General features: G+C 39.2%; 1 protein-coding gene and 1 non-coding gene across 2 annotated transcripts; both read right to left on the reverse strand.

Annotated features, from left to right (window-relative positions):
* Positions 1–1,119: 1,119 nt before the first annotated feature.
* On the reverse strand, positions 1,120–24,218 carry DGKE (diacylglycerol kinase epsilon). Its single transcript, XM_010951087.3, has 12 exons — positions 24,058–24,218; positions 23,028–23,499; positions 15,116–15,275; positions 13,282–13,401; positions 12,885–13,028; positions 12,483–12,640; positions 12,066–12,117; positions 10,859–10,972; positions 9,748–9,819; positions 7,308–7,435; positions 6,889–7,000; positions 1,120–6,522 (listed from the first exon to the last, which is right to left on the reverse strand). The coding sequence occupies exons 1-12, from the start codon at positions 24,062–24,064 to the stop codon at positions 6,343–6,345; spliced, it is 1,719 nt and encodes a 572-aa protein (XP_010949389.1). The 5' UTR covers positions 24,065–24,218; the 3' UTR covers positions 1,120–6,342.
* Positions 17,091–17,227, reverse strand: LOC123615682 (small nucleolar RNA SNORA2/SNORA34 family). Its single transcript, XR_006723364.1, has one exon. It is a non-coding gene; the product is annotated as a small nucleolar RNA SNORA2/SNORA34 family (small nucleolar RNA).
* Positions 24,219–25,884: the final 1,666 nt, after the last annotated feature.

The following is a 25,884-nucleotide window of genomic DNA, read 5'->3' on the forward strand; positions in this document are numbered from 1 at the left end:
GACCTGGGATCAACATCCAGGCCCGAGTTACTGATCTGTAAGAGGGAGTTAATAATGTCTATGTCACAAAAGTGTAGATTATAATGAGATAAAAGTAAATAAAAGCATCTAGGCACAATTCTTAAGTGCCCAGTAAATGTGTGCTAAAGCTGTTTAGGAAGTCAAAATATGGCATACTCAGCCTATTTAGTTACTAGAGAGCCTTCTTTGTGAACTTCTGTGGGTATCACTGCCAGACATGATGACTCAGGCTTAAAATTATTGATCAAGAAAAGGTGCATGATTCTTGGCACTGCCTGTTTCAACAAAGGCAGGCAAGTGAGCAATGAATTTTAAGTTATTTTAAAAATAAAAAGTAAAAATTTTTAGTAAAGATGACAGAATGCAGCTGGACTGCAGAATCTCCTTCCTCTAATGCCTAATGAAATGAATGAAAAATGTTGTCTGCCACAAAATGTCATGTGAAATCCAGATCATAGTTGCTAAACCATGAAGCTTTATAAAAATTCGAATGGAATGAAATGGAAATGTCCGCCGGGCGAGAGGGTGCCCTCACCCTCCCCTCCTGCTATAATCCTCGTATAAGCCTGTGGGAGGCTACAGGTGATTAGCTGCCAACCCACATTTTAAAATCAGATTTAATACACAAAGTCCACATTTCTGTCTTTTCCAGACAGAGGAGTTCTGTTCTGGCTGGACCTGCTTGCCTGTGATCACGTGCTCTCGTCTGCTGCAGTCCCACCTTCTCCACCAGCCTCGTTCCTCTGAGCGTGGGAGCCGGCAACCTCTACACTGGCCTATTTCCCACTTTTACAACGAGCAGCAGGGCTCGGCCAGAACAGGTAACCTGTCTAATGTTAAAACAGTGCCAGAGGCTGGATTTTCAACCTAGGTATAAATTCTCTTCTCTTTCCCCCGTACTGACCAAAACTGAGACAAAATCACTTATTTGATTCCCTTTCTTACTCCACTCTGCCACGAGCCAGTCTCTAAGTCTGTGTATTTGCCTTTCTGTCCACACAGTATGTATGTCTGTCCTGCCGTAGACCAAGACCATCTTCAGTGAGACCAACTCAAAGCTGTTTCTTCGTGGTTGTGTCAGAAAACAACACAGAATCATACTTTCCAAGTGCTGCATTTTAAATTTTATTAAAAACAAGCAAACATCTTCAACATATCAAATGCTTTAATTCACATTTCTCTGTCTGTAGGCATTGACCACAGCAACACAGACTCAACACAACAAAAGCAACTGACACAGGGAAGTGAAGTGTAGGGACAGGGTATGGTGGCCACGGCGGGAGAAGGTGCACGAGGCCAGCTGGCTGCTCAGGTGGAGCCGTCACAAGCGTCCTTGACACCGCGAGTTCGCAGACCCGCTTCAGCCAGTTCATGTGCACGTGACCAGGCCCAGGGCTCCGGCTGCTCTAAACTTGCATACAACAGGATTAAGACTGGAGCCAATTCATCTGCCGGGCTCATTCAAGCAGATCAAATTTGAAAGACTGCGGGCAGAGCCCCGACCAGGAAAATGACAAATGTCCTTATGAGCCATTATCACCCAACAACAAAGCGCCCTTCCTTACTCTGGGAATTGCTCAGGTAGCCCGACCTCCTCATCGGATCAGCATGCCCCTTTGCCTGGACAATGTTACAGGAACAGACACAGCGACCTAATGTTCCAGTTCTCTTCAACATTCCGTGTCAGCCATCAGAAAGGAACACACAATGCAGATTTCCTACATTATAGGAAGTGCATTCTGCTTCGACACTTTAACACTGGTAGCCCAGGGCATCTTTCAGAGACTGAGGAAATATCCCAGGTCTGGAATCAGCAGTGCATTTAAGTTTATAGTTTCTAGCTGACTTATTTTCTGCAGATATTTCTGTAAATGACCAAGTCAATCATTTGTTTTGTGAACTTCTGTACCAGAGGGTGACATTTTTTGGTTCTTTCCCCGGAACCTTAGAGTGAGCCTTTTTGAGACCTGTGACTCTCATGTGGTGGCTACACATGTGGGGGTTGTAAGTGTGTGTGTGTGTGTGTGAGAGTGTGTGTATTTACACAACTAAAATTAAATATAACCATTTCTATACTACAATTAGAAATACAAGGAACAGAGGCTGTCAGTGCTTTACCGTTCAACAAAATGCCTTTAAAGTTTGTGAAATAGCCCAGTGGCCACATTCCAAGCAGCAACTGAGACATCCAAAATATTCTTTTTACAAAAAAACATGAGGTCTCTGAGTATGTAAAAACTAGTAGAAAATTAATCGGGTGACAGTCATTATAGTGGCTTCCAAACTCTGAAAAAAAAAATAGTGAAGACTTTTTTTTTTTAAAAGGAAGTGGTTTATCTACTGAAATCTGACCTGAAGCAGCACTCCAGCATAGGGAGAAAGCAGGAGCCCCAGGGGTCCCCCACTGGCCCCTGAAGCACTGTTTGTCCTCCAAGACTGCATGGATCACAGTCTAAAACCTACAGTTCCACATAAAAATCTGAGGCTATCAATTTTCATGTAATAGAGTTTATCAACTGGATAGGATATGAACAAGTTTTTTCACAGTGTTCCTTTACAAGACAGATTTGTGGGGAAGAGGGCAGTTAGTGGAGTAAAGGAAAGACAATTTTAAGAATATCCAATTAACTCAAATTTTCTGCATGGCGTCTACTTGGCAAAAGCCCTGGGTGAATGCATGAGGTACAGAGCAGTAATTTTAAAATTTCAGTGTGCGTCAGAAATGCCTGAGATGCCTGTTAACAAAGCCAGACATGTCTACGTCCATCTCCAGAGATATGCATTCACCAAGTCAAGGGTTGGTTGTTGGGCTTAGGTGTCCACACTGCCAACCAGCTCCCCAGGGGATTCTGCTGCTGCAGACAGACTGCAGATCATACTTTGAGAAACAGGAGATAAGCCTTGAAGGGAAAATTTGCAGAAGGCAGGGGCATACTTTTAAAAAGTAAAACCAAAACAACCTCTTCTGTCTTGTCTCTGAGCATACATCTTCATTCAGATTGGGATAGAGTAACAACACTACTTTTTCTTTTTACATTTCTAGATTTTTTAAAAAATAAATCTATGTTTCATTGTCCCAAATTAGGCAGAATTAAAAAAAGTCTGAATATAAATTGCTGGTTCGTGTTTCAATATTATCATTTCGAGGGAAAAAACCTTTTGACCTTTTCAGCTGAATACATACAAATGACATATTTGGATCCACATGAATCTGTAAATTAATATAACCTTTAGAGCTTCCTAGATAGTGCAAATTTTAAATTCCATACTGTACATTAAATACAATTTTACCTTATATTACAAATGCACGCTATTTTTCTTTTCACATGCTGGTAATATTCATTTTTACAGTGCAAAAAGGACTGATTACAATTTCTGAGTCACAGTACATTTTCTAGCTCTAAGTAGGCAAACATGTTTCAAAAAGCAAATACTACACGTTTCTGACACATCCTAAAAAAATAAAAATAAATAATTTTGACCATAAAAGTTTTATAAACATTAGCTACATTAAGGGTTCACAGCTAAATTGTTGCAGAAAACCTAAGACACATTTCAGATCATGTAATCTTACCATCAGACAACTTGTATTTAAAAACATGTCAGTTTTGATTTCTATTAAACATAACAAAGCACTGAAAATTATCACCATCTACTTATGGGACCCATAAGAGCTGCCAGGTACTCAGTATTTAAGATACTAGGCTTGTGAGGAGTCAGGAATGTATTAGGACAGCAAAAGATGGGAGAAGTCTGAAAACAGACATGGAGACGTGCTTTACTTCATATATTTCTTCCTGAGAATGTAGAAGTTATTATTTTTTAAAAAATCAAGACAGTTTAAAATGGAACAGAAACATCCTGTGGCAAATTATTTTTTGTAAAGTGCAGAATCCCTGGTAATGTCAACAATGGCTATCCTAATATGTAACTTGCAAACATTAGTCTTGTAAATTGTACTTACTTAAAACAAGGCATATGCCTCTACATTTATTTGAAATGCTGGGTAAATGTGCCTAAAAAGTTAGTGGGTTTTTCTAAAATAAGATAGTATGTTTTATGATATGGTATTCTGAAATAACTTTCCTAATCAAAATTAAATCTGAATGAGTGAATAAGGTAAGAAAAACTTCATGAAGTGTCAAATAGGGAGAAAACTTCACTGGATTATGAAAATTGAAAAAACAATTTGTTTTTAAATAAATGAGTGTTGTATATAAACATTTTTTTTTTAAAAAAAACCTGTTCTAAATCCAACATTACGGTTAGAGTACAGTTTTAACAATAAAAAAAACTACACTGTTATTTTGATATCCCATATTAACTATTTACTTTGATTGTATAATTAGCACTATGAATTATAGATAAAATATAGCCTAAGCAAAATGAATTAACAGTGTATTTGTAAAATGTGATGCCTGTAACAATTCTGACCATGAATTAAAGAATGAAACTCATTATACTCAAAACATGATCAGCCCATGAAAGAAAATCTACAAACTCTCCCTCCACCTCAACAGGTAACCTACTGTGAGAGGTGTATCAACAAGGTGAAAACAGATCTGCTCACAAAATCTTTCAGTACTAGAACTGAGCTTCTCCCACTGAGATCTGGAAGAGGTTAATTTAAGCAAAATAAAAATATTCTATATAGTGCACTGACTGCTGTATACTCTACTTAGTTGTTCCTTCAAAATACGGCCTGAGCCCGAAGGTGACTGAAACTTAAGTTTATGGCGCTTTATAATAGATGGCAGATTCATAACAAATCCTTTAGAGGAGCCAATGGTGTCTTGCAGGATACTTTCTAATCTTTCAGAGGTTAGTGTCATTAAAGACCACCAAGCTCACAAGTGGGCCATTTGTCATAAAAACCCCAGGCTGGAGGCCCCCCAGGGAGGCCCAGCTGCAGACCTGGGGAGCAGGGTGGCGAGCAGGAGGGGAGCCGGCTCCCAGGCGAACCATGAATCAGCCCTGCGGTACGTTTTTGGCAATTGAGGGTCAGATAAAACACTGAAACAACTTCAGCTACCCAAAAGTAGTTTGCCAGTGCTTTAAATCCCCTTCTGTTTTTAAAAACAGAGGAATATTTCTGAAGAATGAGAATATCTCAATAATATACTGCCAGGATAATTAAATTACACATTTTAATTATTAATCAATGGACTGCATGTCTATCTGATTGTGAGTAACAGAATTTATGCGATCAATTTACCAAATAAAACAATATATTGTAAACACTAAACACAGGTAACCACAACGAAGAAAATAAATAAGTAAAAAAAAATATATCTCTCATTTTAAAATAAATAAGATATAAACATTTTAGCAGATGATTCTGTCCACTTCCCCGAGGGGAAATTCTGTTAAGTACTTTGGATATAAAAGACTACTCTATTTCAAAATACTACAAGACCACTACATTTTAAAAACTTATCAATCAATACTGAACTTTTTTGAGCAATTAATCTGACTAGTAAATTTTCTTTAGGACATTTTTTTGAATTGTTGACATTGTCTTTTACTCAAAAGGGAAGTTGCTGAACCATCCAGCTCGAAACCTGTAACTTTCAATCCAAAAGTGCTCTGAATGTTAACTTTTACAATTCACCTATGTGGTTTGCTTTTGGCTATAGTGGGATATAAACAAGATGCTGAATTTTGGTTCAACTTGATCAGTAACAGAGGTAATCAAACAACACTAGGGGATGGAAAATGCTCCTAAAATGAAACTTAAAATAAAAAATTTAAATACTGTCTTTCTTTTACACTTCTCCTTTTAGGGTTCCTGGAATTAGACACTTAGGGACCCATTTGGTGCTGGGCTGGAGAAGACCTTATTAAGAGGCAGCTGCAGAGGACGGCCAGCACGAACCATGCCGTCTGACACCACCATCTCCTTTCAAAAAAACAAGTCATTTTTTAAATGTTATGGTGTCACCACATTATCAATTAAGATGGAAATGATTTTTCCTCCATCCACGTCTTGTCGGATGTATGTGTCCATCAACTGTGTGGTTCAAGAATAAGGAACGAGAGCGCAGACTCCAGTGCACCTACTCAGACATAAAGCCTTCTTGGGATGTTCTGCGACTTTTAACAGTTAGTGCTATATGACCAAAGCATTTGCTGAAAAAAGACCAGGCATCTGAAAACAACTGAAGTCTGGCTGTTTTTGGAATGCTATTTACATAAATGTATACCCATTATACTACTGATGAAATGAAGACTAAACTAGATGACAGAGAAGTTCTATTATGGAGGAATATGCATCTACTCATTTGTGAGGATTCTGTACTAAGCTCTCATTTCCTCATCCATCTACTCAGTTTCCTTCGTGTCCTCTGGATCCGAAGTACTAGAGATGTCATCATCTGTTTGCTCTCCAGAGAAATATAACATCAGTGCATGTGTCTTGTGGGTTATGGTGACGGTGCAGGGCCCTTGGGCCCACGGCTCCCCATCTACCTGCATTGGCATCATCGAGCACTTCAGTATCAGCTAGAATCAGAGCACACAAAATTAGACAAAAGTCAGTCTCCAAGAGTCCAGAAAAATCTTCCTTAGTAACAGGCATAGTATCCCTTAACCCTTCTCAGGGACATTTCTTAGCATTTCATTCTTAGAAAATTAATCTGAATGTATCTTTATTCCTCGATTGTTTAAGGGATTTTTTTCCCACTGAATGCTTCATTTCTTCAGCTGGAGTGAGGGCCATACTCCCTGCTTCTTCCCCATCCCACTCACCTGTGGTGAGCACGAGCTGTAAACCACTGCTTAAGGAAAGCTATCACATGGACGTTTACTTCTACACATCAACGGCTTAGAAATGGACAAATCAGTCCATGACAGCAATATTCCACCTACCCGCACCGTGTGTGCTTGTCCTATTCGAAAAGGATTTGCCAGTTTCACTTGAATCTGAGCACAGTGGAAAGACCCATATACTCCAACGACTTCGAGTAAACCATCATCGTGCCTAAAGTTGGAAAAAGGAGATACGGATTATATGATGCAATAAAATAAAAGCAGTCACATTAGGACAATTACTTTTTTTTCTTAAATTGAAGTATAGGCAGTTGTAATGTGTCAATTTCTGGTGTACAGCATAATGTTTCAGTAGGACAATTACTTTTTAACACAGGTGGGCCATCAACTTATTAAATATTGGTATTAATGAGGTATAAAAAAAAAACTTGAGGGAAAAATGTTAAAAGTCTACAAGGAACAACAGACTACTTTAAAGAAAACAGTAATATAAAAAACCAGATTGCAAAGGTACATACCTGGCAAGAGGGTAAGTCTCGTCTCCCATCCCTTCCCACAGTCTGCAGCCACCGCCCCAGTAGCCAATGTTCAGAACTATAATACCTTCCAAATTCGGCAGCTCTACTCGCTCACCATCCAGTTCTAGCTTTAAAGAAATTCAAGTAGTTAGTTACTACAGGGCACATTATTTCCAGACACATCCACTTAGAAGTCACATCCACTTTCTTGCAAAGATGTGAGAACTGCACGTGTAGAAGACAGCCTCCTCCCCTCACTCTAGGAATCTGGCCTTTCCCCCTTGTTCAATGTTTATTGTAATAACTGAATTATAACAAATGAATTTTTTTTTTACCAAGGTCATCAAAGACATCCTTTTTGTTAAACAGTATTTTTTTCCAGGCCTCATCTAACTTGCTGTTTTAATAGCACCTGACACTGCTGACTCTTCCTCCCCGTTTTCCTAAAATATTCTCTTCCTTTGCGTTCTGGGAAGCAGGCTACTTCTCTGGATGTTCCTCCTCAGTCACTCCTGAGCACTCACTTCCAGCCTCATGTTGAAGGCATTCCGCAGAGCTATGCACAGGCTCCTTTCTCTTCTCATGCTACACACTCTGGAGGAAAATCGGAGCCATTTCTGTCTTGTTCATTGCCACCTCTGGCTGACAGCTCTATTTTGCTAGTCCAGGAAAGTGAACTGGGCTAGATCTGGCTATTCAATAGCCAACAAAACACTTCCAACTGTGGCACCTAAAGCTACCATGCACAAAACTAAGTTAAGCATCCTTTCTGCAACTGACTTTCCCTCTGCCCTCCCCACACTGCTTAATCAGAAACCTGGGAATTATCTTTGACTTCTATGCCTTTATCCTCCATATCCAATTAATCATTAAAAACAACGGATGCTATATGTCTAAGTATCCACCCCTCTACATTACTCCTGATGGTACCCCAGTCCAGCACCCCTTCATTTCTCTTGCTTTACTCTCCTCTTATTCATCTCTCAGATTAGTCAGATTGACGCTTATCTCCTACTACAACCCCTCAATGATCATGATCAAATCCAAGTTCCTTAACAAATCACAGCTTCCTCTGTAATTTGGCTTCTGTCCATCTCTCCAGCCTCAGCTCTTGCCTGCCGCTTTTCCTCCTGCAAGCTATGCCCCAGCTTAAACACACTCAGATATACCCTGTTCTCTCTTGCTTCTGTTCTTAGCCTAGAATAATTTTCACCTCTTTCTTCACTTGGCTAAGCTTTAATTTTCAGATTCCAGCTTGCCACTTCTTCCAGGAAGACTTCCTTGTTAGTCACTGTCCCTAAACAGTTTCTCTAGCCCCTGGGTCATGCACTGCTCTTATGTATTCCTCTAGGGCTGCACGTTTTCCTCACCATATCACTTCTCATACCATACTGCAATGTGGTTTAAACGTCTTTCTTCCCTCTAGACTGTAAACTTAGTGACAGCGAGGGATTCATCGTTGTGTCCCCAGAACTAGAACAGCGCCTGGCATCCTGTAGGTGGTTTCACAAATAATTTCTGTGTAAATAAACTATCAGACAAAAAAAGTGTGACCTCGTATGCTTCACTCTACCCATGCTATCAAAGCCCAGGAGAAAGGGAAAGGATAAAGCAGGAGACTTTTTAATGGGATTATCTCACTGCTCCCCCTGTGCTGTGGCAGCAGGGGCCGCCAGGTCAGCATCTGCCGGGCTGCAGCAGCTTCCTTTGGCCTGTGCACAGTCAGGCTCCTCCCTCTCTGCTCATTTTTTCACTTTCCCCAAGCTGTTTGTTGTCTGGCTCTTCCCTTTCTACTTATTTTACTAGTTCTAGGTTTTGCTGTATTAATGTCTTTGTTGTTGCTGTTAACCATTACAGATTCTTTTTGGAAGCAAGCAAGAAATACATGTAAAACTTTGCCGTATCATGATGTCAGGGACATTGCAGCAATAAGTAACCATGAGTATCCTATTTCTACTGTTCATACATTTCTATTTTGCTTTAATATGTAAGAGGGATACAGCGCAACCGTAATACAAATTAAACTTTAGGCTTAAATTTCCCCTGAGAGTCCATGATGAGTCAGGCACCGCGTTAGGTAACTTCACACTGGTCATCATGTCTGAACGGATGCTATTCAGTGTAAGAGTTAAACAGACTCTGGACTTACATAAACCTGGGTTCAAATCCTGGTTACCTGTGTACTCGGGCACTTTGTGAATTCGGGAAAGTTATCTAATTTCAAACAGTTTTCTGAGTTATGGGAATCTAATAGTACCTGCCTTCCAGGTTGTGGTGAGAATTTCATTGGATAATGGATATAAAAGCACTTAGTAAAGTGCCTGGTACAGAGTTAATACTCCGTATGTGTTAGCAAAATATGTTAATGGAAAATTCAGCTTTTTTGTTAAAAAGAAAAAAGTCCATAATCCAGAGACCATTTAAAACCTTAAAAGCTTACCTCAACTTTTTTATTCAAATCTTTACATTCTTGCACTAAGCAATCTTTGGTTCCATAAAATAAGTACACAGCCTATGAGAAATGAACAGAAAACATGATATTAAAGAAATCTGACGAGCCCCGTAAGCAAGAAAAAGATACTGAAGCAAAGCTCCCTGACGTGACTGCTGAGCCGGGTTTCCGCAGAGCGCACTATGTGCTGACGGGAGAAGGGGCGCCATTATTTCTGAGTTTAACTAGCCCACTTTCTCAAGGGGAATGTAGGTTAGGGTGGTTTGTGCTTAAATGGTATTTTCTCCCAGCTTTTCCAAAAAGCTACACTTTATAAAGAAAAACTATATTAAAATGCGAAAATTCCACCTTTTCCTAGCACTTCAGATTACTTAATGGAATACAGATAAATCTAGCAAACATTTTATAATCCTTTTCGAATATAGAAAGGTTGATGGAAGCACTGAGATGTTAATTACCACTTGTATAAACATCAATACTTACTGCCTTAGTAACTATATTAATAAAAGAGAACTACTTGTAAATTTGAAATATTTGTAAAACAGAACCAGGAACAAAATTGTTTTACATCCATTTTTCACATCCTGTTGCTCAATCACCAAAAGTCATTAAAAAAATTCCAAGACAGAACTTCCACCAGTGGAATCAACTGTGCTAGAAACCAGAGCGATGATCTTAGTTAAACTGGTAAACCCACTGCTCCTTTTCTTACTTCGTCTGCCTTTTAGTTTTTTCAAGCCAATGGAATCTACTTTTCCATTAATGACTTCACCAAAAATTTATCTTGCCTAAAATTTCTTTCCAATTCTTGTTGCCATTTAAGTAAGATAAACTATCATATATTCTATTTAGTTGCCATCTAAGCAAAATATGCTGTAAAACATTCCAACTTCGAGTTAAAAAATTTTTGTCACGGTTATAAAATACTTTAATAAAATACATTTAAGGATCTAATTTGACAGTCTTACACAAAATGGAGCAGGCAAATGTTTCCATAAGTTAGTTCTATCTCAATCTACTTGAAAGAGTGCTAGATATAATTGAACTATTGATTTTTACCTTCGATCATAAGCAGGGAATGTTATTTTATCCAACACACCTTATTAAGAATTCTGCTAGAAAACAGAGATGGTGCCTTCTCACGATGAGCGTGAAAATTGAGAGCCATAAGAGCATCAGGTCCAACAGAAAAATAGTTGTTCATTGTGAATTCCTGTGAAAAAGGGTAAGTAAGAATGAGCAAGAGATTATGCTTCAGTCAAGCCTGTGTCATATAGTAAGTATGTAAATCTTAGTCTTTATGTTCTTTATGAAAATGTAAGACTTTCTGCATTTACTTTCCACATAGAGCTATTTCATGCTATCCAGTGAAGTTTCTAGAAATAAAGCTTCAGTTCAAAGGCTGATATTTATAGACATAGATTTCTTTTTCCATTTCTGTTGAATATGCTACGTCTAAATGGCTCTGCTTTGCACCCAGGCTTTCCACTCCCGTGTTCCCGTTATAGTTGCTTGTTATCCTCACCAAGCTCAGGCTCTCAGCTTTTTCAGCCTCAACCTAGGGTACTGGTCCCGACTTAATTCATCTTACTTCCCAACCCAGCCTTGATTCCTCAGTCTGTCTCCAGCTTGATCTTGTTCCTGAGCAATAAGCTTGAATTTTCAACTTCTTGTTCAGTGGGCCACAGATTCAAGGCTGACATGCCCTAAATCTAATGCATTTTCTTCCTACTCAAACTTGAAACTCTTTTTTTTTCTTATCTTGTTAATGTTATTTCTGCATATCTCATCCTAAAGACTAAAAATCTGGTAGTAATATATATTTTCTCTCTGCCCCTAATACCAATCAGCTGCCAGGTTTTGATCAATTCTACCTCAAAATGTCTTTGAATTGGCCTCATCCTAACATTCCCCTTGTTTTGCCACAGTGCAGGTTTCTAAGCTATTTTCACACTATCTCCAGAGTATCTCTTTAAAAATACAAACCTGCTATTCCTGTATCATTTGCTACTTGTTAACCACGTTTTGTACCCTCTAGTCCATTTCCCCTACCTGGAAAGTCTCTTGTTCCTTTCCCTGTTGATCGAAATTTTATTTGCCAGCTCCAACTCCCATGTCACTTCCCCTGAAATCTTTGCAGCCTGATCTAGCAGGGCGGGACCACGCACACCTGCAGCCTGTTCCATGACCAGCTCCCTAGAGATAAGCACCTGTCGCTATGTCCCACCACAGCGCCACACCCTGTACAATGGAGGCACACCATTGTGTTTGTTGAGCCACTCATAGCTGCAGCCCTAAAAACATACCTTGGGTTTTCTTAAGTTGTAGTAGCCTTTATTTGTTACTTGAACTTTCCATCTAAAAAACAGAAGTCAAAAGGGTCAGTAATTATCACCAAATTAACTGCCAATGAACTATAATTATTACCAATCAACCCTGGGTGCCTGGCAGATGAAGTTCTACCAAAACAGCATTTGGAGAAATAAGCACATTTAAGTGAGTACATGAATTCGGAGATAAGTACCTGGCGTAATTTATGACTTCAGTCCTTATAGAACAACAAAATAAAGAGCAACAAAATGAATGCCAGCATCTACATATAAGTACAACTAACAAAGTCTTTCACATTTAAATTACATTTAACTTTATACAAATCTTCATTTATAATCCAAACAACATTCCCAAAGCTCAAGAAATCTACTTTTGAGGGAAGGGTAACTTACCTGTCTAATTTAATTCCATCTGCTTCCATCACATTTCTTAAGACTTGTGCGACTGGGATTTCTCCTGCGTAACCTGTACCCCAGCCCAAGGTATTGGACAGATCGTTGCCTGTTCCCAGAGGCAAGACTGCAACCTGTGGAATGTACTTCTCTTGTCCCTGTAATATGGAAGATGTATTTTAGATTTTTCTCTTCAAACTATTTGTAGGGTAATAATACTTGGTAAAATTTAAAGCCCAAATCAATAAAGATATAAATATAACAATAACTGCTTAATAATAATATTAAAAATTGGTAGGGTCCTCTAACATTCATCTGCATGATAAAAAATAACCACAAATACTGTATGAGTATCTTTGAAATGGTTCTGTGAAAGGCAAGTAGGTCTTAGAAGATGGATACCTTAATCTTCATTTCATCAACTGCATCCAGGACCCAGCCCACAGTCCCATCCCCACCACAAACAAGTACTCGAGCTGAGTAATAGGGAAGAAGAGTACAAAGTTGCAGCGCTTTGACAGGGGGAGTTTTAGTTACATCAAAAACCTAGAAATGAAAGAAAAGGAAAAAATTATTTTCATACAACACTGTCCTCCATCTATGAGGATAATTTCCCTTTAGGTGAGTACAGGCCTGGCTAAATGTCAATATTGGCTACGATGCGTTTATCTTTAACAATATGCCAGCCTACATTCACTGTGGCTATGTTCATTGCTTTAACAACCATTACAATCCAGGGAAAATGTCTAACTAAAAATGAAAAGATTAATAGTTAAAGGAAGATTTTCTCTTTGGTTACCTGGACTGGATTTAGGAGGATCCTAAATTCTCCCAACAGCCCTTCTCCCATGTTAGTTCCACTGCGAGAGTTGGCCAGGATTATTAACGGAGTCCATTGTTTTCCAAGCTTCGAGGCTAGCTAAAAAAATTAATGCGAGTGAAAAGTGCTTACTATCTCAAAGATGGTGAGCAGTACGTTTTTTATTTCTTAGTAACAACAGTGCTATAAATTTGCTGAGAGAAAAACAACTTTCCAATTGATACAATATAAAAATCAAAGAATTCTAAGAATGGAAAGGGTCTTTACAGATTAACTAATTTAATTCCACTTAATATATAATCCTCTTCTACATTATTCTAGATAAGTCATCCAGCATATACTTGGATACTCAGGTAAGAAGAAACTGGCTAACAAGGCAGCTCATTCTACTAAACCAAATTATTAGAAAGTTTTGACTTAAACTGAGTTAAAGATCTGTCTTTCAATAACTTTCATCATTCTACTTTTGCTTCCTGAAGCAAGCACTGATTTTACTTGTTCTTCCATATAACTGTTGTGCTCAAACACCTGAATCATTAGATCTTTCATTAGCCTTATCTCCTAGGCAATACGTTTCAACCGTTCATAGAATGGACATTGATTTTCTCTGTTCTCTTAAACTTGACTGTCCTTTTCTGGATATATTCTAATTTTCTAGCTTTTTTTTTTAAATTTATTTTTTAAGTATTTTATTTACTTATAATTTATTTTATTTTGGTAGAGGAGTAATTAGGCTTATTTACTTTTAGAGGAGGTACTGGGGATTGAACCCAGGACCTTGTGCATGCTAAGCATGTGCTCTACCACTTGAGCTATACCCTCCCCATAGCTTTTTTTTTTTTTAAAATGGGATATTCAAAAATTGATTCAAGAATCTAGATTCATACAAAGCCCAAAGTCAAATGAAATTAATGTTTCTCTAATCTAACCACATCTTTCTTCTCCTTTTCTCCTTATGGATACAAACATTAATGAAGATGTTTCATTGTTTGACTTAGTGATTCTGATCCCCTGTGATCTCAGATTGAATTCAGATACATAAGGAAGGGGTTGTACATTTAAAAAACAAGTACCACGACAACATTAAACATAATGTTTTAAATTTTAAGATGCATCCTTCTTTTGCAGGAAAATTGACAAAGATGACATTTAAGATATAAAATCTTTACTTGGAAAAAACACAATATAATTTTAGAATGAAACAGTTCAATTACTTTGGCATATTCAAATAGGAAATAAATGCATATTTTTAGTACTGAAAGATATGGTTATATCAAGCTTCATACACATACATACTGCAAAGTGTTGTCACCAGCTTTAACGTTCACCACTATCTGTGCAAGCATCTAATGTGCAATGTAAACTTATCTCTAGGCACCCTATGTAAGGTTCCGAACGGAAAAACACTTTTAGACAATGTGTGAGGAAAATCTACTTTCTTTTCACAGACATTAGCCATGAATCCCATATCTAGCTGTTCATCAGAAACATCTGAGGACTTAAAACAAAGATGGATTTCCAGGATTTCCCCTAAATCTACTAAATGAAGCACGATGATGGAGGTGGGCTTCCTCAAGTGATCTGGATGCAGGCAGTGACTTTAGGGACCACTAACAGAACATTTAAAATTTCCCTTCAGACATGAAAGCTCTCAAGAGCCCAAATTTGCGGCACATATCTAGGAAGTGGGTAGGGCTTTACAAGTCTTACCATCGTGATTCCTCTCACACGCACAGTTGTGTGAGTGTTTCACATCCTAACTTAGGTAACTTTTTGGAAATCAATTATACAAGGAAAAATAAACTCTGATTACCATTGCATAATCCGTTTTTCTGTCTTTACGCATCTGATTAATAGAGGTTAAATAACCTGGTGGAATGATGAGGTTTTTGAATTCACCAAAATCACACTTTTCATTCTTTAAGCTGTTTTTCATGCATTCATCATGTACTGTTTTCTGACACCAAATGCACCTGAGGGAAGGGAGAAACAAAGATAATTATTAGCTTTAAATCATCATCTTACGATCTGCAAACCAATCACCTTTGCCAAAAAAATTAAAATAGTGATTGCATCACCGATGAGCATAAAATCTGGCAATAAAATATTTATAATCATATCTGCACAGTGTAAATGGAGCAATCAAGTCTGAATCTACATGGCAGTTTAATCTAACAGTGGTCTTAAAGTGTGGTCCAGGGAAGATCCTTTCAGGGTGTCTCTTGAGGTTAAAATCATTTTAATAGTAATATATTATTTCACCTTCATTCTCTCAAAAGTGTACAACTGCGTTCTCTGGAAGCTATATGATATGTGCTAAATCAACAGACTGAATGCAGAAGTGAACAGGAGAATCTAGCTGACTGCTACACCAAAGAAATGTACCAAAAATATAAAACAATGTCAATCTTCTCACTAAATTTTCACAAAAATACTTTATCATTATTTTAAAAATGAACATTTAAACAATTTCTCAGTTTTAATTTATAACATAGTAAATACCAGTAAACATAATCCACATAAACAAAAGCTGATCTAGAACAATGGTTCTGGGTATTATTTATTTGTGCTTTGGTTGGAAACGATTCATGAGGCCTAAAGGCCTTGCTGCTTAAATGCCTCACTGGCCTAGGTCCAGGTTTGAAAACCTCCTGATTTATAACCATCTGTGAACACTCAAGTAAATAAAGCAAAACAGTCAATTTCTTATTAGCAGTTAATGCAAAAGTAATTTGTATGTTTGCATATGAAGTACAGGCACATTTATGTTCAAATTTGCCTCTGTTTGAACCCATATGTGAAACAAGCAGAGACTAGTGCTGGTAAAAATCCTGGGCTTCTATTATTAATCTGCTAAGTATTTAATCCACTCACAGGTAAGTCAGATCTGACTGTACAGACAAAAGCTAGCTCAAAGAAGTTAACAGTTGTCATTAAATAAATAAAGAATTTAAAAAAGAGGATAAAAACTCTTTCACTCCAAGGTCATCTCTCCTGGACTTCTATTTTTAAGTTGTTTTTTCTGTTGGATGTTCAAATTTGTTAAGTAATTACTACTGTTTACTCAAGAATCCCATTTACTGCTGAAATCAGAATTATCCACGTGACCTGATAAAGAGAAAACTGTAAAATAACTTGCATGATAAACTTTGTTAACACTTTCTTTCAACCTAAGCTTGAGAAACTACAATAGACTGCTTAAGTAGTCAAAGTATACCACCTACAACTACTGCTCTACTGTTAACTTTAAAATAGTGTATTCCTATTGAAAGTAACCTGAAAGGATACCCACTGAATTATTTCACAATGGTTTCCTCTGGGAAGAAAGGTGGGAGGGACAGATGAGAACATTCACTTTTTACTCCATGTTCTTTTTATTGCTTGAATTTCTTTCTTTCTTCCTTTTTTTTTAAAAAAAATATTTAACAAATGCTTTACTGTGAGAGTAACTTTCTCAATGTCCATAATATAGATGCACTTTCATAATCCAATAAACAACTCAAAAAGTTTCACAGCCCAATAGTAAATGTAAGTTTCCAATTTGAATGAAGTCTAAAATACACAAGTCAGAGCCCTGACCATACAAAAGGATAATACTCAAAGGACGTTCACAGTTCAGAATCACCCCACTGTTTCTGTGGAAAACCCAAGGCAATTCCTTGGTAGTAACTGGGTTTAACAGTATTATAATTCTACTGGACAAATTATATCAGGGATCTCTCAATTCTGGAATCCCAGTATTAATCGACTACAAACAAGTATTAGCCCACATCTGTCACCAATGACTCAGAAGTTTCTTTCTAACGAACTGACCATTAGATTTCCATAGTTCTGAAATGGCCAACAGACCACAGAAAGACACTTCTTTAGGCTCCTGCTTGAAACCAACAGCTTCAGCAAACTGCTGGCCTTGATTCTGGGCCAAATATTACTTGAGTGTCTAAACACCAGTATATGTCTATGAACTACTTGTATAAATTTTTAAAACTGTATTTTTAAATAAAATGATATAGGCTATACTTGATAATTTAGATAATACAGAAAGGCATAAAATAAAAGTCATCCAGATATAGTTCCTCTTAACTTTTTGATGTACTTATTCTGTTTCACAGTCCCTAGTTGGTTTTTCAGATTAGGGATATGATGCATGTATATCTGGACGGTACTTTTCTTCAGAAATTGCATCATGAATTCTGTCCTATGCTATTAAGTATTTTTTTTAAAAAAAACACGGTTTGTAAAGAATGTGTAATATCCATCATGCAGATATACCATAGTTCATTCAACCCTTCCTTAAAAACAAAACAAAACACATTTAGATAGTTTTTCTAAGTATAACCAACATGATACACAACCTTAAACATAAATGAGATTATTTCCCTGGAATCTTAGAAGTCAAGTTACTGAATCAAAGTGTGTCCGTCTTCCTAAGGTTCTTGAGGTGTCTGTCCAATACGCCTGATGCCAGTGCACAAAGGTGCCCCTCACATTTAACCTGTGCAAACACTGCTCAGAAGTATTTCAACACGTTTCCTTGATAATTTGGTGGACAGAAAAAGTATTTTGTTGTTTTAATTTGGAGGTCTTTGATTACTAGGCAAAACTTAGTATTCTTCTGCCTTCTTTTGTGATTCATGCTGTACATTCATCTTTTACTAAGTTTTAATAACTGCATGCACTTTTTATTTATGTAGGCTATCAACCTCTTCTCTGTCATAGTGATTACAAACATTTCAGCTTTCTTTTAAATTTACTTTTTAATGCATTTAAGTTTACTTTTTGCTAGACAGATCTACGTTTCTCTTTATGGTTTATTTTAATGCTTTCATGCTTTGAAGTCCATTACAGAAATATTTCCAAATTAGGTAAGTATTCACCTATAGTTATTTACCTCTCACAATTCTCTTTTCATGTTTATGCTTTTAATTCAAGGCTTCTTAACGTTCTGGGGCTATAGATTTCACCGAGAATCTCGGAAAGTGCCAGGCTTTTCTGGAAACTCATCCATCCATGAACCAAGGAGACCCCTGCTACAATCCATGTGGAGTTTCTTTGGGTGTATAGTGTGATACTGGTGTTCTGTGTGATACAGGAGTTAACTTTTCCCCCACAAAGAGCACTTGTCCTAGCACGATTTGTAAACTCATCTTTTCTAACCCCACTGATTTGTGACGCCTTTGTCATTTACTAAATTTAAATTCTCATAAATTTCAGAAAAGACTCTTAACCAAGATGATGGCTGTTATCAGCCTTTGCTCTCTAAAAGTAAAGCCGAAATGCTTATTCCTTACTCAGCATTATATTTTTCCTGAGAAATACCATAATCAAAATTGAGACCTGTTCTCTTTATACATTTTGTAATTGGTATTTAACTTGATCTAGAGTCAAACTAATGGGAAAATAAGACATTACAAATAATGTCTTGATGTTTTAGTTTTAGCATCATTTAGCATCTCTGAGTGACTGTTTATGAAGTTTATTCACCAACTTTTTATTTCGAAAAATTTTAAACCTACACAGAAATCAAAAGAATAGCAAAATGAGTACCCTTCAGCCAACCCTTAATTCTGATACTTAATTAATGTTTTCTTCCACATTGGCTTTCTCTCTTTCAAAATAAACTCATATTTTGCTGAATCATTTGAAAAGAAATCATAGACATTATGAGATTCTGTCTTTCAATATTTCAGCATTTCCAAAACACAAGGATAGTCGCCTTCCTTTTCAAAATGTTTTGCATTAAAAAAAATTATTTTACAAGAACACAGGTATGCCCACCACCTATATTCCGGTATCGTACTGTAATTGATTTGTTACATATCTATCCATCCATTAATCTGCCTTATTTTTGGCACACTGAAAGTAAATTGCAAACATTAGAATACTTCCTAAATACCTTGGCAAGCAGGCATATCATTACTCAGAATTCATTACTTGTTTATAGGTTTTTTTAATATAAAATTTATATATGATGAAATGTACAAATATGTACATTTGCTGAGTTTTGACAAATAAACATAATCATGTAACTTACATTATGATAACACAGAACATTACCCTAGTTGCCATTCTTGTGCAAGAGTGTGACTGTTTTATTTAAAAAGAAAAAATTCACAAGGGAAAAAAAGTCTGCTGGCAACACTGTTTATTTTTTCTAAAGTTACCTGTTCACAACAGTCTCTTCTTTAGTATGCTGGGGGAAGCAACAGAATTATATGTGAAGCTGAGACAGTCATCTATGAAATTCACACTGGAACAGGCTTGGCAAACTACAAATACAGCTGAATAAAGATTTATTGGAATACAGTTACCTCTTTCATTTGTATACTGTCTGTTGCTGCTTTGTACTGTGATAGACTGTAGAGTGAAGTAATTATGACAGGCCATATGGTCTGCAAAGCCTGAAATACTTATTTTTGGCTTGTTACAGAAAAAGTCTGCCAACCTTTACTTCAGAAAATAGTCTGGTAGCTTTCATTGTTTCAGATAATTAATGAAGTGAATAAACATGTACCCATAGAACCCAGAATTATAAAATTTAAGATCCAAGCCTAGACTAAAGCTGCCAATATAATTACCTTCTAAGAGTCAGAAGCTTTGCTTTATTAATCACAGTGTATGTTGAGGGAGGGGAGATGTAATGAACAAAAGGCCTTACAGATTCAAACATTTTTTATAAATAAAAGTATAATATAAACAAAAATGTTTTCTTAATGAGAGATAGACCAAAGGTTTATTTAATAAATGTAATGCATACTTAAAAATATAACCTAATTTCTTATTTTAGTCAGAAGAGAGGTTAGATGAAACAAGGGAAGTACGGGGAGGAGCGATAAGACAGGATACTTGGTGCAGACACACACTGTCACGGTCAGGGAAGAGGCTGGAAAACAGAGAAGAAAATAGTCTATGGGAAAACAGAATCTAGCACCATGCCTGGTATGAATCAGATGCTTAATACCTGAAAACTAAATAATGACTGAATGAGTATAAATTAAAGGGCCTTTGTCACTTACTTGGCAGAGTTTAACCAGGCTGTGGGCTTAAAATCAGTTATCACCGATCATTACGGCCCTTCGAAATGATACCTTGTTGACCAGCCTTCTTAGTTCTCTCTAAACCTTGGACTTCCCAAGAATGTGACGCAGGCACAGAAGGAGCCCTCCTCAGGGCTGGATAAAACCCAGAGAGGGGCAGTCTGGTCTGTGTTTAAAGGTTCTGAACATTTATTTTGTTTCTTTTTCCAAAATACCTAATTCCTACAGAAGGTCATAGCAGACTGTGATCCTGAATAAAATTATTGGCTGAAATAAATCAGAACATTGCAGAACACAATACCACTTCAGGACACTGTGCTCTATTCTCTTGGGAATAATAAACACTTCCTAAATTACACAAGAACAGTTTTTACCATGGGTGAAGGGTTCTAGCACACTGGGAGCGGACTGCTCACTAACGGGCAGGAACAAGCTCATAAGGAAAAGGAGACCTAACAGCACAACGTTCACTGTGCTCAAAGGGAAGGACACAAAGCTAAGGACAGAGGCTCCTGGTTAAAACAGAATATAAATATAGCAGTGGTTCTTAAACTTCAGAATTACCTGCAGGGCCTGTTGAAGCAAAGATTGCTGGTTCCCAGCCTAAATTTCTGATTCAGTGGGTCTCGGGTAGGGTTATCATTACCAGGAAAAATAGAAGATGCTCATTTAAATTTGAATTTCAGATAAACAAGTAATTTTTTGTCTAAGTGTGACCCAAATATTGCAAATATTTTTTCTTCTTGTGCTAAACGCAAATATTTTATTTTATTTCCTGTGTTAAATCTAAATCTGTGTTAGAATTTGCATTTCTAACAAGTTCCCAAGTGATACTCATACGGCTGGTCTGGGGACTTTACTGTGAGAACCACTGAGTTATAGGATATTACTTCATCAACAAGAAGTAAAAATCTGGACACAAGGGTGAATAGATTAGGGAAGGATTCTTGGAGGAAAGGGCACAAGATGAGTCTTTAAGGATGCCTAGAAGCTAGCCAGGAGGAGGATACTTAAGCCTTGAGGAAAGTTAGTAAGAAAAACCCTGATATTTTAAGGAAACTACAATCAGCCTGATGTTCCTGGTGCATGACATTTAACGCAGATGGTGATAGATAAGACTAGAAGGGCAGGCAGGATCTAGAGAGCGTGAGGACCTTGTGTACCGTGTTAAGCACTTGGAGTTTACAATAAAGACCATCAGGGTAAATGATGGGGTAACTGATGGGTTTTAAATAGAGCAGGGGCCCCATCAGATATGCATTTTTAGAAAGGTCATTTGATTGGAGAATCAGAGCACTGTGACTGTTAAAGAGTATATGAAATACAGTTAAGATATTTATAGAAGCCATTTTAATCTAATTCTGCACAAAGAAGGGAAGGAAATAAAACAATACCCAATTCATGTCTTCCTTCCAGCTAATCCCAAATCCCTAAGACTAAATCTTACCTAGGGAATCATGAAATTTTTTCAAGGCACTGGTCACCTAGCTCTGTTGCCAAAAGGACATGTAAATTTGAAAGATATCAAATAAAAATGGGTAGTTACAAAGCTCTGTAGTTGTTTAAAGTGTATTTTTTGGGAAAACTTTCCTTAAGTCTAAATTTGATAAGTAAAATTATTTAAAATAAGATTAAAAAATAAGTGTTGGCATAACAGTGCTCATGCTAATTTAAAAAAAGGATTTTTAAATAAAACAACCAAAATATAAACCAAAATGAAAATAATCTGCTATCTTGTGCCAGTTTTCTATTTCCGTTCTTAAATGTGTTTAGGGATCTTTCTATTTGTCAGAGACAAAACCATCACAATGAAGATGTCCAGACTTAAGACTGAGACAAGGCTAGGGGTTAGCATTCCTAACCCTGTCCTGGGGGTTAGGAATCCTGGATGCCAGTTCTACTTTAGCACTGAGTGAAATTCTCTGAGCTATAAAATTCTCTCAAATGTAAAGTAAGTTAGAAAAGATAATCTGCAAAGCAGCATCTCCTTTTATCACCGATCTCTAACATGAGCAAAGGACATCTTCACTTATTTTCAGACAATATTTAAGTAGACAAATGTGCTGTCCAGTGTGTATTTAAAAGCTACTAAAATATTGGCTCAATCAAAGTCACTTGGCTAAGACGCTACATGTCCTGGAAGACCATCCAGCAAAAGGAGTATCCCTTTAAGTGTTCTTTTGGAGTATATTTCACTATAGCGCCAAACCTATATTAGAAAAAGACTTAAAAGTGCTGCCCTGGAATGACCTTTGTTTTCATTGTACATTCATAGTACAATACTGAGAATGAGTCAGGTTTGCAACTCTAGGGAAAAGTTAACTTGTCCATACTTCATTTTTCCTCACGCAAAATGGAGATAAGCAACAGTAACAAAAGCTAAAATAAAACATACAGTGGCCATAAAGTAGGGAGCACCTAGAGACCTCCGGATGAAGGCTAAGAGCCACGTTTCGTTATCCAAAGGGGCAGGTTGGCTAAGGAGTGTAGGCTGGATGCCTCATCTTGGCAAATGACTACTGCAAAGCAGCCTCGCTTGGACAATACCAGGGTTACTTACTAGCTTGCTTCTTTGAAGTGGGAAGTTTAGGCCATTTGTGGAGATCAAAGCAGACCTCGACGCCCACTCTTTGACATCCTGACTCCCACCAAGCATTCTGGGACAAGCAATACCCACAAAGGCTGTACCTGTAGTCGCAGAGCTTGGGTTGACTGCCGCACTGCTGCTTGCAAACCACGCAGTAACTGCACAGGGGGACGTTGCCCCGGATCCAGTGGTGCTGCATGGCGTCCAGGGCCTTGCTGTCACTCTTGAGCATGATCTCCTTGCACTGGAAGCGCTTGTCGGCCTTCTTGAGGCAGCCCTCGTCCACGCGCAGCCCGCAGCAGTCGCAGAAGGCGCCCTGCAGGATGTGCTGCGCGCACACGCAGCAGTAGGTGGGATGGCTGAACAGGTCCGTGTCGCGCCACCCGTGCTTGCTCTTCCGGAAGATGTCCCTGCGGTGCAGCTGCCGGCGCGACCGCTGAAGGCTGCACCAGAAGGTGATGAACACCGGCAGCAGCACCGAGCACAGAGTCCACAGGATCAGGTGCCCGTCCGCAAACAGGCCCTCGTAGGGCGCCGGCCGCTTCTCCCCTTCCATCTTCTCCAAGGACGATTCTACCAGGAGAGACACGAGCGGGTCCACCTTAGGCTCGCGGTCCCCGTCCCGCCCTCCTTCCTGCCTTTCAGGGGATCCCGAGGGCGCTCCGCTCTCTGCAAGGAGAGGCACGTGCACCGTCTTCACCGCGGCCCGACCCCCGAGCCTCAGGGTCGCCGGGCCGCGGACCTGCAACGCCGAGGGGGCGGCGCCTAGCGCTGTCACGCTCCGTCCCGTCCCTCCTCCTCGGCCTTGGCAGCCACCCCCTCACCTCGCCCGGCACGGGGAACGGAGCAATCACAATGTACGGGCTGCCCCCCACCGAAAGGCCGACGCTGCGCCCGGGGCTTTGGGAGCGACTGCCGGCGTGGGCCGCGCGGCGCCGCTCAGCGTCCGTAACGGTTAGTCCAGGCCCCGCACGCCACTCCCGGGCGGCGGGACACAAACAGATGCGTGCCGCCGCTCCGGCCCGAGAGCGGCCTCCCGCAGCTCCGCACCCGCCCGCCGCCGCGCGGCCCCGCCCCTCTCGCGAGGCCTCAGGGAACAGGGCCTCTGCCCCACCGCCCCTCTGGCCCTACCTCGCATGTGTTGGTGGCGCGGCTCCAGGGGCACAGCCTCAGGCCTTCCTCCGTTCCTCGCGCCGCCGCGCGCGGGATCCCGACTCGGGACCCGCTTGGCGTGCGGAAGCCAGTGAAGAGGCCGGGCCCGCTGGGCTGGGCGGAGGTGTGAGGTGCGACCGGAAGGCTGACGGGCCTTTGGGGGCGGGGTCTTGGGAAGAGTGTGGGGCTTGGTGGGAAGGGCGGGCCCGTGGGCGTGGCTTAGGGAGAACCGTGGGCGGAGTAACAATATATTGCAGGTGTTAGGATGGATGGTTGAGCCCAGAGTCTGTAGTCCGAGGAAGTCTAGCATGAACGATTTACACAGTATGAGTTAAGCTTAGTTATGACCTCCAGTCTCCCCACTTCCTTACTGGTGAATTTGGGAGTGGGCAGTTTTGAACGTTGGAAGGGAGAAAAACTGGCATTTTTGAATGTTATGTATTGATAGAATGAAACATTACAAGTCAAAAATTAATAGATGTCATGTATGCTCTTGCTATTTGTTAAACACATACTAGCTGAGGGCTCACTGCTAAGCACTATGTCAGAAGCCCTAGCTCTCCTGGAGGGTCAGGCCTGTTGAAACATGCCTAACAAGAATATATTAGCTCTATTTATAGTGGCTTACTGCACCCGAGCCTCCATCTCTGCACTTGCTAGGCACCATGCTAAATTTATCATCTCCATTTTACAGATGAGGAAAACCAAGACAAAGAGAGGTGGAGGAACAGGCTTGATGTTCCAAAGCCAACTCTGGGACTGAGATCACTTTATTTTAACTTGGTCATCCAAGTTACCGTCAGTCTAAACCACCAAAGAGAGAATTCCTTTTATTTTGTTATTTCTCTGGGAAACTTGCCCTGGAGATGTTGATAAAGTGCAGATTCTGATTCCTCTTTTCAGGGGAGAGGACTAAGAGCCTGCATTTCTTTCTTTCTTTCTTTTTTTAAATATATATTTATTGACGTATAGTCAGTTCACAATGTTGTGTCAGTTTCTGGTGCACAGCATAATGCTTCAGTCATACATGAACACACATATATTTATTTTCATACTCTTTTTCGCCATAAGTTACTATAAGATATTGAAAATAGTTCCCTGTGCTATACAGTATGAATATATTTCTAATAACTGGTCCAGTGATGCTGATGTTGGTGGTTCAGAGGCCACATTTCAGTAGGAATGCTGAGGTTTTTGGGAGTCTGGATTGTGAAGATTGAGGGGTTGGGGGTGTGGTGAAGTGAGAAGACGACACTGTGAGGCCTGGAATCGGGCTCAGGCCCTCACACATCTAACCGAGTCTGTTGTGCTTGTCAGTTCATCTCCCTGGGCCTCAGGTTCCTCATCTGTCACATGGGACAGTTGGACAATATCTCTAAAGCTTCCCTTCTGCTCCAATAGCCTGCCTGTGTATGGAAATGTCACTGTCTTTTGTGAATCCTAAATACTAATGGGCAGACCCCATATTAGTTAGATGGAACCGTAACAAAAGAATATACTTTTAAAAAGTGAGGATTTCCACCCCCTTCCATCCCATTCCCAGTATAGAACATCTGGAAAATACAGAAAAGTAAAAATTAAGAAAAAATCTCCCATCTCTCACCCTAGAGACACTCTGTGTTTGAACTACATTTTGGCCAATTTTCTTCCATTGTTTTCTAGGATGGAGATTTTGGGGGTTGGGGTATAGCTAGTTTTATCACTTGAGCTAAACCCTCCCCCTCTTCCATTATGGAAGAATGTGGTAGAGCGCATGCTCAGCATGCATGAGGTCCTGGAAACAATGATTTACTTGTTTGTATACAT

The sequence above is a fragment of the Camelus bactrianus genome, chromosome 16 (genome assembly GCF_048773025.1).
Source record: "Camelus bactrianus isolate YW-2024 breed Bactrian camel chromosome 16, ASM4877302v1, whole genome shotgun sequence".
Classification (NCBI taxonomy): domain Eukaryota; kingdom Metazoa; phylum Chordata; class Mammalia; order Artiodactyla; family Camelidae; genus Camelus; species Camelus bactrianus.

What these genes read in the sequence shown, in the direction of transcription:
- DGKE (XM_010951087.3), bottom strand. An exon ending in TTGATGAAATGAAGATTAAG is followed by an intron (nt 12,641 to 12,884) that starts GTATCCATCTTC and finishes TCCATATTACAG; the next exon opens with GGACAAGAGAAGTACATTCC. An exon ending in GATGGAATTAAATTAGACAG is followed by an intron (nt 12,118 to 12,482) that starts GTAAGTTACCCT and finishes TCTGTTTTTTAG; the next exon opens with ATGGAAAGTTCAAGTAACAA.